The sequence below is a fragment of the Protomyctophum parallelum genome, assembly GCF_964188405.1.
Source record: "Protomyctophum parallelum genome assembly, chromosome: 19".
Lineage (NCBI taxonomy): Eukaryota > Metazoa > Chordata > Actinopteri > Myctophiformes > Myctophidae > Protomyctophum > Protomyctophum parallelum.
Genome location: NC_139717.1, coordinates 24,522,553 through 24,535,918, shown reverse-complemented (window position 1 = coordinate 24,535,918; position 13,366 = coordinate 24,522,553). Strand labels below are relative to the sequence as shown.

At 40.9% G+C, this 13,366-nt stretch overlaps 1 protein-coding gene across 1 annotated transcript; it reads right to left on the bottom strand.

Annotated features, from left to right (window-relative positions):
- Positions 1-937: 937 nt before the first annotated feature.
- LOC310876875 (adhesion G-protein coupled receptor F1-like) lies at positions 938-13,305 on the bottom strand (the record flags this gene model as incomplete). The annotated part of the gene is made up of 4 exons (XM_083790526.1): positions 938-952; positions 11,364-11,441; positions 11,571-11,612; positions 12,304-13,305. The coding sequence occupies 4 exons, from the start codon at positions 13,303-13,305 to the stop codon at positions 938-940; spliced, it is 1,137 nt and encodes a 378-aa protein (XP_083646652.1).
- Positions 13,306-13,366: the final 61 nt, after the last annotated feature.

Sequence of the window (13,366 nt, the reverse complement as noted above, 5' to 3'; positions counted from 1 at the left end):
CCGGTGTGCGGTTGGCTTGTGCGGCTACGTCCCTGCCTCTGATCTGCTGTGTCATAGCTATAGCGCCACTAGCTAGCCAGATAGGCGGTACAATGAGGTGTCAATAAACAACGAAGGAAGAGATTAATCCAAGCTTCCAAATCGGGCAAACATAGATTAAAAATACTTAACGGCTTCCGCGCCACAGGAGATATTCGCAGCGGCATGTATGGGTACTTATACTTCACATATTCAGAAAGCCTCACACGGAAAAACGTCGTCACAGAGCGCGGACAGGCGCTAAACATGTTGTTTATGTTTAAGAATGGCTGCGTACCAGGTGGCATGGTAGTGGTGCAACAGGACCCAATGCACTGGGTCGAACAAATGTCAGAAACTTCAGTAGCATTGGGTTCTGCTTGGAGGGCTAGCAGTAAACAAACACCGAGGATTTTGTTTGGGCTGTCTGTGTTAGCCTGGTTAATAAACCAGACTAATATTTTTGCCAACGGCTGATTCGGTCTGGTTTATTAACCAGGCTATGTCTGTGTACGTAGCTCTGGTGGTCCGTAGCGTTAACGGGAGTTCTTTAACTCCTTCTAAACACTACGGACCAGAGCTAGCGTCTGTAACAAGCTACTTTCTTCAGACGGAACTCTGTATAATGGACGTTTTTGCAAGAATTCAAACGGAGGGGCTGTATCATACATACATTTTATATATATATATATATATATATATATATATATATATATATATATATATATATATATATATATATATTACATATACAGCCTGTATGTGTAATAGTATGCAAGTATCATATCATGTATGAACTGAAAGCAACATTCCACTGAGTAAGCTAGTTAGCATCACTGTTGTCATTAGTATTCTGGAAAAAACAAGCTGTGTGATCAAAGAGTAAAGACGTTGTTGCAACTTGCAACGGCAACGGACACTACGTGCCGTGGTACTACATAACCAAGACAACAGGGGGAAGACAATACGCATTAAACAAAACTATTTGTTTACCTACTTCTATCTTCTTCACGGTGAGAGAGCGAAAACAAAACTCCCGCCCGCGTCGTCGATCGAGAACGTAATGACGCAAATTCACGCAATCCCCTTGCCCGTCTTTTTGATTGGTTGCGCTCTTAGAGTATATAAAGTTCTCCTTCCATCCACTGGCATTAAGTTGCTCAAAAGCGCATGAGGCGATTTCACTCCTCCTTCCGAGTGGATGGATTGGCCCCAAACACATGAACGCGCGACCGAAACATGAACTAGCATCGTGCGTGTGTGCGTGTGCGTGCTACTCGTGGTGAACGCGCATCGCTATGTAGATTGATTGATTGATTGAAATATTTATTAACAGTTTGTAGAATTTACAGTACATTTTAAGCACAAACTCAATGTAGGCAGCAGGCTCGTCTGCCCTCCAGTGGATAACTGTTTTCGGAATAGTTTTCGGAAAGGAAATATAAAACCATAGCGGTTTTATCATAATTTAGCATTTTGAATAGATTAAGAACATGGATGTATCTGATGTAAATGAATTCGTTATTTTTATACACCTCTATGAACTGTTTACACACCATATAATATAATATTAATGCAATAAACTGAAGTTCATTCCAACTTGTGTGTTATTGTGTGGTGGCTGGTTATTATTGAATATTTGCATTTAAAGGGACTTTATACTTTTGCTAATTTACATTTAGAAGAAAGTGAAAATATAGGCTACATACATTTTACAAATATACTTACCAATGACAATGTAGAACAATTTTAGCTCTGAAGAGGAACACTTCAAGCCTGCATGGCAAATGCAAGGCCACAGCATCTTGCAATGGGTCTGGTCCACAAGATTCGATACACCACCAAGATACCCATGTACCTGTCTAAATACTTCCTTAGTGTAAACGAAGTCCACACCCACAACACCAGAGGGAGTACAACAAACCATGTACAACCCAGATTCGGCACAAACAAGGGACTAAATTATTTTCGCTCCTATGCCACCAAAATGTGGAACGCCCTACCAACAGTCATTAAGACATGTGAATCCCTTGACTCCTTCAAAACCGCTCTCAAAGGGCACCTACGGATGGCTGCAATTCGAAACTGGCCTCTGTAAAATCTGAATCCCCCCCACCCCATTTTCCCTCACTGTATATTGTATCTTTTCCCTTTTTTGCTTCCCATATGATGAATTTAGCTACATAGAAATGTCTATTTGTATGTCTCTAAATGTTTGTATGTCTTTAAATGTTTTGATGAATTAAACAATGTGGACCCTGTTGTAAACAAGTGTAATGCTTAATTGGGTCGTCCACTCACAGTTGACAGTCTTTGTATTGAGTTTGTGCTTAAAATGTACTGTAAATTCTACAAACTGTTAATAAATATTTCAATCAATCAAAAAAAACAGCACCACTCTAAACTATTAAATAATGAACTGAATGCTACCGATCTCTAATAAAATGCCAAAATACAATAAATGAAGGGTTCTTTTTCATAGCACTTGTAGCACTATGAATGCAAATATAATAAATATTAAATATGTATCAGACAACCAACAAATGTACATTACAAACTATATATTTATTTATAATTTGTGTCAACACAAACATTAAATGCTATTGACAAATCCCCCATATGATCAGTAGAAGCAGTCACATCCGACGTGAGGCTTGGAGAGAACAAATAGACCATGGGTTAGTATGGCTGGGGTAGAAGAGAAAGAAACAAAAAAGGTGGTTGGAGTAGGTTACAGGCAGGTAGGATAGGGGAGGTAAAGGGAGGAAGAACAATAACAAGGCCAGAATATGAATGAACAGTGGGATGAGTACAGTTTATTTGTATTTATTAATTTAATCCTCACACAAAGAAATATTCCCTGACCACTTTCTGGGCTTGTTTTATTAAAAAACAAACAAAAAAAACTCTAGTCTCCAAAGCTATGATGTAGTGTAGGTAAGGCTGCCAATTATGTTTGGAGCCCTGGACCAGTAGTCAAAAATCAACTAGCATCACAAGTTTAAGAGGCAACTTCACCTAATCTAGATTGTAGCTTTAAGGGACTGAACAATACTGTTTAAAAATATATAATTTCCCAAAAGGGAAAAATGAACTCCATCACGCAGAAAGAGGTCAGGGCGGTCAAACTTTATGTCAGGGTGAGCCACAAAGCTCCCTCCCAAACCTCTAACAAAAGCACGGATCTCATAGTTCACCCATTTTCTGGCCTTGTTAATTGCCCCCGGATTTGTTTAATAAACTGAAAATGTTTTCCGGTGGATTCATCCCATCAGAAAGCAGTACCTTGGATGTACAGTATTCCAGTCCCACTGTTGTTTATCCAGTGTGATTAATAGATTATTTTAAAAGTCATTGCAATTTGATCTGTGACTTTTGCAGAACCCAATGTTTTAATTCAGAGGTTGGTTTAAAATGAAAGCATTTTGATTATCTCGGTATAAGCACATCAATACGAATCTGGGTTATTATTGTGGTTATAGCACTTCATCATGGATTCCTTGGGTGAAATTCCCAGTTTTACACTTCACATAATTATGTGACAGAGAAATTCTTCATTGATCTCCACCTTTTCTTAAATGCACTTGTCCAAACAGAATAAATGTCATTACACACTTAAGTCGTCCGTCCGTGTGTGTGTGTGTGTGTGTGTGTGTGTGTGTGTGTGTGTGTGTGTGTGTGAGTGTGTGTGTGTGTGTGTGTGTCCGTGAGCAGCTAATCTCGGCACCGTTAACCCGGTCGATGCCAAATTTTGTACACACACTCCCTGGATGCCAACGATGAACCTCTGCCCCAAACTTTCCAGAACGGCCTGTTATAGCGCCACCAGGAGGCCGCTTTGTGCAAAACAAGTTTTTGCACAGTACACCTACAGATTTTGTCCAAACATCGCGCAAATTGGTACACAGTCTCTCTAGAGCCATTCAACGAAACCGGTCTTTCAGATTTCTTAGACTCCATCCTGATTGGTTAAGATTGGCTTCCAAAGTTCACAGGAGTGCTCAGTTTCAAACAAAATGCTGCAAATCATGAACACATCGCGTGATTTCCGTGAAATTGTGCACCCACATTCCCACTAGGCCGAGGACGAAATGCCACATGAACAATTTCAACTCAGCCTCAAGGTGGCGCTATAACTGGCCGAAAAGTGTTTTTACCTCTAACTGCACGGATCTGTGGATAACTTTGTATGCCAACTCCCTAGAGGCCAAGGAAAAACCTTTGCCTGGAATTTTTCACATGTGCTCATCCTGGTGGAGACCTGTGCCCAGAAGGGCACTTTTTCTAGTTGTAACTGCATTCCCTTTTCTTTGCCGTGGTCTTAGTTTCTCCTTCATGTTTCTCCACAATTTTCGCTAACTTCGCTAACGCTAAGGGCCGATTCATACTCCTATTTTAGAGCCGGTTTTAAAGTCGGTTCGGCGCTGTAGAGCCTACAATTTGACGTCATTTGAGGTTCGGGGGGGCGGGTAGTGGGTACCGTCCTAAAGTCGGCTCTTCGGTGCTACTGAAAATTTCTGACGAGCCGAAATCATTTTGGCACTACAGCGCCGAAACAGCGGTAAAATAGGAGTATGAATCGGCCCTAACTTGTGCTGTGTTTGTTCAATAGCCTATGTTGTTTTGTTTTGGTATTGGTATTTGGTGGGCGTTCTGTAAACTAGCGTGCCCGGCTGTTTGATTGACAGCCAAATGAGCCAACCCTATCTGCCCACACACACACACACACACACGCACGCACACACGCACACACGCACAAACAAAATCCAAATTTCATTATACTTTAAGTGACATGTCAAACTATAGGGGTTTTCATGATGCTGAAACCATTCCAAGCATGAGTTTTGCACGAAAATACTCCTTGGGCTAAATTCGGCCATACCCATACCTTGGGCAAATGTGCCCAAATGTGCTGACCTCATCACATTTGGGCTATGGACATTTTTAGGCAAAGGAGTGTTTTTTGTGCAAAACTAATGTCACATGTCACATCATGCTACTGAAATTTGGAATTATTTGCCTTATATTGGTTGATAATGGTACCCCAACTTTCAGCAGCTGTCACAAAGTTTCCCAAGGGAGTTGGGTTGGAACAATTTTTTCTGTGATAGTAGACACCTTTATGAACACATCTGTGAAGAAAACTAGTGATAAGCATTTATTTTGCAGATTTGCCACAACTTAAGCTAACTTTACCTAACTATAGGCCCAGGCCCAGGTAGAACCAGGTGTGCATACGCCCCAGCTCTGCATAACGAACGTTTTAAATGAAAAGCTCCAACAGTAGTGGCAACATTCCAAAAACAAAAAAACGGAATGTCAAAATATCCACCGTGGTGGCTGAGCATACAGTACAATACAATACAAAGTATGCAGTACTAAGCATTTAAAGTATGAGGTATAAAGTACAGCAACCTTGTGTTCATTAAATAGAAAGATTGGGTAGGCTATTGGGTAAGACTGACGTTATGTAACTTTCAGGACCTTTCACTGCTTTGTCTCAACCATATGTGACCGGGGACAGTGGTTTGATATACGAGGGGGACATGGTCATTTTTCTCATGGTCTCTGGTCTCAGCTACAATAGATATTTTGACATTCGTTTTTTTCATTCGTTTTCTTCCATTCACTGTAGTAGAAGAGGTGCGGGTATAAACCGCAGATATGTCGTCTCTGCCTACAGGAAATAAGTTGCCTTTGACCATGAGACCCCTTTCTGAATTTTTCTATAGCCACACCTAGAGCCTTACATGGCTCGGGTCCATACTAATGCGGTTGCATTTAACGGCATCATTAGAGCTATATGGATCAGAGCTAACGGGCAGATAATCACATTTCTCATAAACCTTTGTTATCATAAAATAAATAAAATTAGCACATCATACGTGCAAAAGTGCCTTTTTTGAAGAACAAAGTTAGGAGGATACATACAATGATCTATTGTTATTCACATTTACGGTTACAAATAGCCTATTATCTTTATTCATGGACTTTTATTTTGGAATTATTTATTTATAATGGAAAAAAGTCACTGCAGAAGCACAGCACACCACACACTCAAAAAGTCACTACACTTTACCACTTTTAATACCAATTGTATTGTTTTATACTGTACTAGGCTACTGAGTCCTGAGTCCTGCATGTCATTGTCATAAGAGAGTGGATTGTTAGGATAGGCTATTATGTCTGGACACTATGTCCCTACAGACAGTAATTGGACAACAGAGACCTTGAAGCTGTTTAATTACATTGTACAATGTATGCATTTTGTTTACTTAAAACATTGATTATTATTTAAAATAAATACAAATAAAATACATTATTCGGCAAAGTTCACCCATACAACAACAATCTGGTGGCATACTCTGCTATGGCAATAGGAAGCATGCATGTCCACATCTCCAAGATATAGCTTTATGGAGCTCTTAAACCTATCTCTTGCAAGTCCCACCCAACTGTCTATATAGCCTAGGCCTATAGTGGCCTAGGGATTCGGGGCTCTGGCCGTGGGCTAGTACTAAGTGCACTTGGACCACATCTGTTGTACGACTGGGGTGCAAACCAAGGACACGGTAAGCAACTGCATTGGACCAACAGCAATGCCTTTCACAAATTCACATCTGTGCCAACACTGGGCCTGGCAAAGCAGTCTTAAACACTTAAGCCCTATATTTCATTGTACAACAAATAGCAAAAATAGCGATGCAATGTGTAATGTGCCACCACTGGGGCTGACACAGCAGTAAACATTTCATTGTACAATCAACAGTATATAGCCAATGTGCAAGTGTTGCTGTTTTCTTTTTCTTTTCCCAAAATAGGGACGCCATTGTTAATGTGGTTAAGACAGAAGAGGACAATATTATGGCTCAAGACACAGGAGGAATAACATTTGGTCTACTCTATACCTTCATTCAGCACTGCTGTTTTAAAGTGCTTTGTTGTGACCGGGGCAAGGACCACAGTGCTGCATCCTTGATGTGGACAGATTCTCAATTAACTTTACCCATGATAGGCCTACCCCCCACCCACCCCATTGACATATTGACCCACACACCCCGCAAAGGGGTGAACTGACAGCAAACCTTGTGCATTACAATTTGCAGGTGATGTAAGTGATAATTCATGAATTAAAGTGTTAAATAGCCCTATTTCCCCATAGCAATCATTGCTATATAGAGTAAATAATAATATTAATAATAAAACTTTCTTTATATAGCACCTTTCGAAATTGTGCTTCACACATGACATAAGGAACAAGGATACGAACAACAGAACAAGATGCAACAGGAAACATTTCAATAGTCAGCAAAATAAAATAAGCAACAGAAGACATTTCAATAATCAGTGAAATTAAATAAAAAATGATTAATAGGAGTTGGCACTGAAAGCTAATCTATAAGTGCATTTTCAGTATAGGGATTTAAAAGAGGACTTGCTTTGGTCTTTAAATTACAGACTTGGGGATCTATAAGGTCTTTGCTTGATGATCTCATCTCAGACAGCGAGTTGGGACATAGGGGGAGATTAGATCAAAGCTGTAGGGTGGAGACCAGACCTTGTATAACGTGAGAAGGTCTTTGAAATCAATTCTAAAGGAGATTGGGAGCCAGTGCAGGGAAGCTAAAATGGGTGTTATGTGGTCGAATTTCCTGACAATGAATAAGGCTCTCCCCATCTTTATTAAACAGATAACAGAAGAGACAAAATTGGAACTGGATCACTATAAAATTGAAGCTGATAAATGATCATGGTAGGGTTCTCTCTCCTGATTGGATAAAATGGCTATCCCTTCCCGACCTGAAATTGTATTTTCTGTTTAGTGTTTACTGGAGAAACGGGAAAACACCTGTTCCTGAACAAACAATACACCATTGATTACTATTGGAATAGGCTATATAATAGAGCTTTAACCGTTAAACAAAACACAAAAATAAATAAATACACTTTTAATGAATAGTATCGACATTAATTGCTAACACACTCCATTAATTGTTGGTACTAATGAATGATTCTGTCGGAACAGAACTGCTTGTGTTGTTGGCTCCTGACAAATGGTAGATATCTGGAGAACAAGAAATGTTTTAGTGAAATGGCTCATTCAATCTGCAAAATATTTATAAGTGGTTCCCAAACTTCTTTGTGTCATGAAGGACCCCCAAATTAACTTGTGTTTGGCTACGGCCCGTAAATGGTGCATTTATATTGCGTAGATATTTGCATAGATTGTATTACATTCACCCATTCACACACGCATTCATACGGAAACCATGCAAGGCACCAACCAGCACATCAGCAGCAAGTAGGGGTTCAGTGTCTTGCTCAAGACGGGAGCCCGGGTTCGAACTGGCAACCTCACGGTTCCCATCCGGCCACTCTACCCCTGAGCCACCGCTGCCGGTTAGATCAGTGAATCTATTATTATTAAACATGATGCAACTTACTTCGCCTTTGCCTGAACAAGTCCGAGAATCCAGAGAATCCAAAGGAAGTACCACCACTTGTACCACGACTTGTACTCTGTATGGAAAACATGGACCAGTAACTATAAGAACTAGAATTACGCGGGCCTTCAGCCCGCTCATCCTAGCGCCACACGTCGCAAATGGGAAGAAGGCAATAGCGAGAGGGCGAACCTCAATACTGTTTTTTTGTTTGTTTTTTTAACTTGGAAAAGCAAACATGGCAACCCATGATGTTTTCATAATATGTAAGTTTGCACTGGATATAATATATCCAGTGCAAACTTGGCAACCTGGCTGAGTGGCCCTATTGTTTGTTTTGCTTGTTTTTATTTCCGTCTAAAAGCAAGCATGGCAAGCATGTTTCATATCATAAGTTGCTTGGATGTCGTAAATGTGGTAACCTAGCGGGAATAGTATACTGTACTCCTCTGTACTATACTGTAGTCCTCTGCACTGTCCTGTACTGCGCTGCGCTGCACTGCACTGTACTGTGCTGTGCTGTGCTGGACTGGACTGGAATGGACTGTGCTGTACTCCACTGTACTCCACTGTACTGTACTGTACTGTACTCCACTGTACTGTGCTCCACTGTACTGTTCTCCTCTGTTCTGCTCTCTTCTGTACTGTACTGTACTGTACTGTACTGTACTGTACTGTACTGTACTGTACTGTACTGTACTGTACTGTACCGTATTGTAGCATACTGGACTGTACTATATCATACTGAACTGTGCCATACTGTACTATAAGGTACTGTAGAACTGTACAATACTGTCCCATACTGTACCGTACTGTACGCTACTGCACTGTTCCATACTGTACTGTGCTCCACTGTACTGTTCTCCTCTGTTCTGCTCTCTTCTGTACTGTACTGTACTGTACTGTACTGTACTGTACTGTACTGTACTGTACTGTACTGTACTGTACTGTACTGTACTGTACTGTACTGTACTGTACTGTACTGTACTGTACTGTACTGTACTGTACCGTATTGTAGCATACTGGACTGTACTATATCATACTGAACTGTGCCATACTGTACTATAAGGTACTGTAGAACTGTACAATACTGTCCCATACTGTACCGTACTGTACGCTACTGCACTGTTCCATACTGTACTGTACTGTGCCTTGCCATACTGTACTGTACTGTACTGTAGCGTGCTGCTGTGTATTTGTACAGTAAATATGGCAGTTGTGGGGAAGCAATGTAGTGCATATGGATTCGGGTGGCGTGCAGGATCGTTTGTACATGGATCGATGTGTGCTAACGGAGTGGTTTGGTAGGAGAAGGAGAACTGATAAACGGCCATCAGGGCCATGTAATTGTGTACCCCTTTCTATTAGGGTGAAGGATTTCTATTAGGGTAGAATGATTTCTATTAGGGTAGAAGGATGTCTATTAGGCTATATATAGATAGATAGATTATTTATTTCTGTGTCATGCACCAAAGGCGCCCAGCCCACATGGACTTACCGGACACACCATAACATTGCTTCAATATTGCATTGTGTAAAAGAAACATTTTTACACAAACAAAACATTCTGCCTCATTTCCCACGATTTGCATAAAAAGTCTGCCAAAGCAAAAATACCCCTCCCAAAACAAAACTCCAGCTTCTCATAGTCCTCCAATTTCTATTAGGGTAGAAGGATTTCTATTAGGGTAGAAGGATTTCTATTAGGGTAGAAGGATTTCTATTATGGTATAAGGATTTATATTATGGTATAAGGATTTCTATTAGGGTATAAGGATTTCTATTAGGGTATAAGGATTTCTATTAGGGTAGAAGGATGTGTTCACACAATGCAAGCCGACACCATCATTAAAGAGGCACTTCACTTGTGTCCTTGACAGTTGTCTGTGCACTAGCGCCTCCTACTGGTTGTTCTGGGTGCCTGTTTGGTGGGGAGGGTTACTAGTGGAGAATGAAACACTAAAAATTCTCATAGTAACATTAATTTGTATGTCCTTGTAGAAGTCCAGAAGCTAAGTGACCAAATTATAATTTAGTCCATCTGGTGTGAGGTGCAATAGCTTGGTATTTTACTTTACTTTTGCCTCGTGGCTACCTGCATTCCACAATGGCATCGCTTTTATGTTTAAATTCATATTCAGATATATTTTTCTAAATGGGATTATGTGACGGTAAAGGTAAAATTCTTGCTCCATTCCAAGGTCAACACAGTCAAAGAAGTGTTAATTACGACTGCAAGGTCGCAAATTACTATGAAAACCTGTCCGTCAGTCAGGTCACACTCATATGGTTGTCAGCTCATGACGCCTCGTGACATCACACCTTGTGACACGTCACACCACCATATACTGTATGGTCGATTCTCCATATACGGCCATCTCCATATATGGTTGATGCCCCATATATGGCCGTCTCCATATATGAAGATCACAGCACTGACCTCATCAAACCCTCATCGAAAACTTGAAAAGTTTGGCCTGGCCCTACCTGGGCCCTCATCAAACCCTGTACACTCAAGACACTGCCCCTGCTGCCACACTTAGATCTCCATATATGGAGCTGACCTGTTCCGACATTTCATATGTTGATCTGACCTCATCTTACCCTGAACACTCAAGACACGCTCCACGCCAGTACAGAATTCATTGCATATGTTGATCTGACCCCCCATGCCAAAGCGCCAGTTTGCACACGACCCTGCCCTTCAGGGCGAGGTCGCTTCTCGCCCTCAGCCAGGGCGTCTTACTGGTTGTTACTGGTTGTGCACATTAGGCCAATTTCACACCAGCAAATAAATTTGGAGAAAATGGGGGGAAACTGCAAAAGAAAAGTCAAATGGCAAACTGATGCTAGTGGAACTAACTGTGGTTTTAAAAACTACAGATTTTCAAATGCACTTACTTTTTTTCGATTAGAGCCGGTGCCGGTGCTTGGAAGTCCTGCAAGTCGTCGTCCTACTTTTAATAAGGCCTTTCGGGTCTGTAGGCAGAGTGTTTGAATGTTATACAACAAACATAAAATACATACTTTTTTCAAATGTTTTATTTTAATATAGTTTAGTATGCATCTGCATTAGTGTATGTTCTATATTTGTATACTACAACATACCTCTGAATCCAACAGTGTCCCAAACATTAAAATGAAGAAACCCTAAATGAAATAAATAAATAAAGACAAGTGTTTTATTGATGGTTGTATACATCAGTATAGTAATGTATAGTAGGACTATAAATTCATGCCCAAACTGTTTGTTTGTGACCTTTTTTGCCCAATAAATTACTTTGTTAAAAATGTCACAGCTCTTGCCATAACTTTGCGGAATTGAAGTTTCCCCAGCAGACCTCATAGCATAGAACGGAGGCAATAAGTAATATTGCTTTTATGCAATTTGTTGCGGTCAAATGTGTTTTTTTAGTTTTTGCTTGTTTCATGAATGTGTTATTAGCTGCCATTACAAACATCCATGCCTTGGTTGTCCCACATGAGCCGCCACAGTCTGCTAAACAGATGTTATGCTGAACGCTCACCCCAAAACAAGATTTACGAGACTGTGATAGAGTGGAGGGAAACTGGACAACAGGGGCATTTCTGACAAATCACACCTGTGTGAAGTGAGGGGCGCTCTTATCATCATACATCTGATTCCGGACAATCACAATTTGCGTCTTCAATTTTCTGCCCTCACTTTTCATCCGCAATATGTATCCTCAGCCAATCAAATCATCCCACAAACAAAAAAAGCTGGGCATAGGAGGGGCTAGCACCCCTCAAAATAGACCCCATGGCAAGTCATTTGGGATCAATATAAGTAGGAAAATTAGCCTATATGTTTTTTCCTTACCTGTAATGAGTTGAAGAATGCGAAGGCAATATGGATTCCAATATTCGTTGGAGCTGTCATAGTTCCCACTCCCAGACCCCAAGTAATTCCAATGAAAGCAGTCAAAAAGGCCAAGAATCTTGCGATGACAATTACCATTTTCTTTTGATCTAAGTGGCCAGCAGTCAGAATTGTGTACAAGGACACCATTAGAATTATGAAGTTTATAAGAACAATGGTCAAGGCTGGAATCACAAACGCAAGTAGGGCTTTCGTCTTGTGCCAGTTTAGCCAACAAGCGTTGTATTCTCTGATGTAGCCATTGTTGCCCGCTGTAGAGGCAATGGTGACGACTGCTATAATTAAAGGGCCTCCGTAGCCCAAACAGAAACCCATGGCCACCATGATTGGTTTAGACGGTCGGGAGAAGGTGTAGATGTTTTGGTAAAGCAGGAGAAGGCCATTCACAAGCGACCAAAAGAACAGGGCAAGGTAGAAAAAGTGTATGAAAAATGTTGCTGCGCGGCATGGAGCGACTGGAACTCTGTAATCTTCCCCTGGATTTTCAAGGGGGTTGTCGGCAATTGCTGATCCAATGATGAACCATATGTTTGCCTTGAGCAGAGACACAGCAATGTTCACAATACAAACATGACGCATGTATAAGATGCTGTTTCCTCTTTTTCTCATTTCCTTCCAAACGACTATCTCAACGATGAGACAAATGACCAATGATCCCATTGATATCCCTACGCCAATGTACGTGATTATGTCCAGTAAAACTTCAATTTCTTGGGGAATGTCAATCGACATAAGAATTGAGAAGGAGGTTAGGTGGGTGCAGTTACAGGTGACGGTATCATTTATGTCTGACACAAAAGCACACCCCTCGTGGTCCCATCCGCCGAGGTTATCAAAGAGTGCAAAGTTCCAGAAGACGCACTGTGGGCTCAATGTCAATGACGTGTTTTGTTTGTCAAAAGTTATTATCACATTTTCAACTGTGGTGTTCAGCTTGACCATCAGAACTTTGCCATTGATGGTGTTCTCATAGCTGGTTTCGTTGCTAGTGGTATTGAAGCTG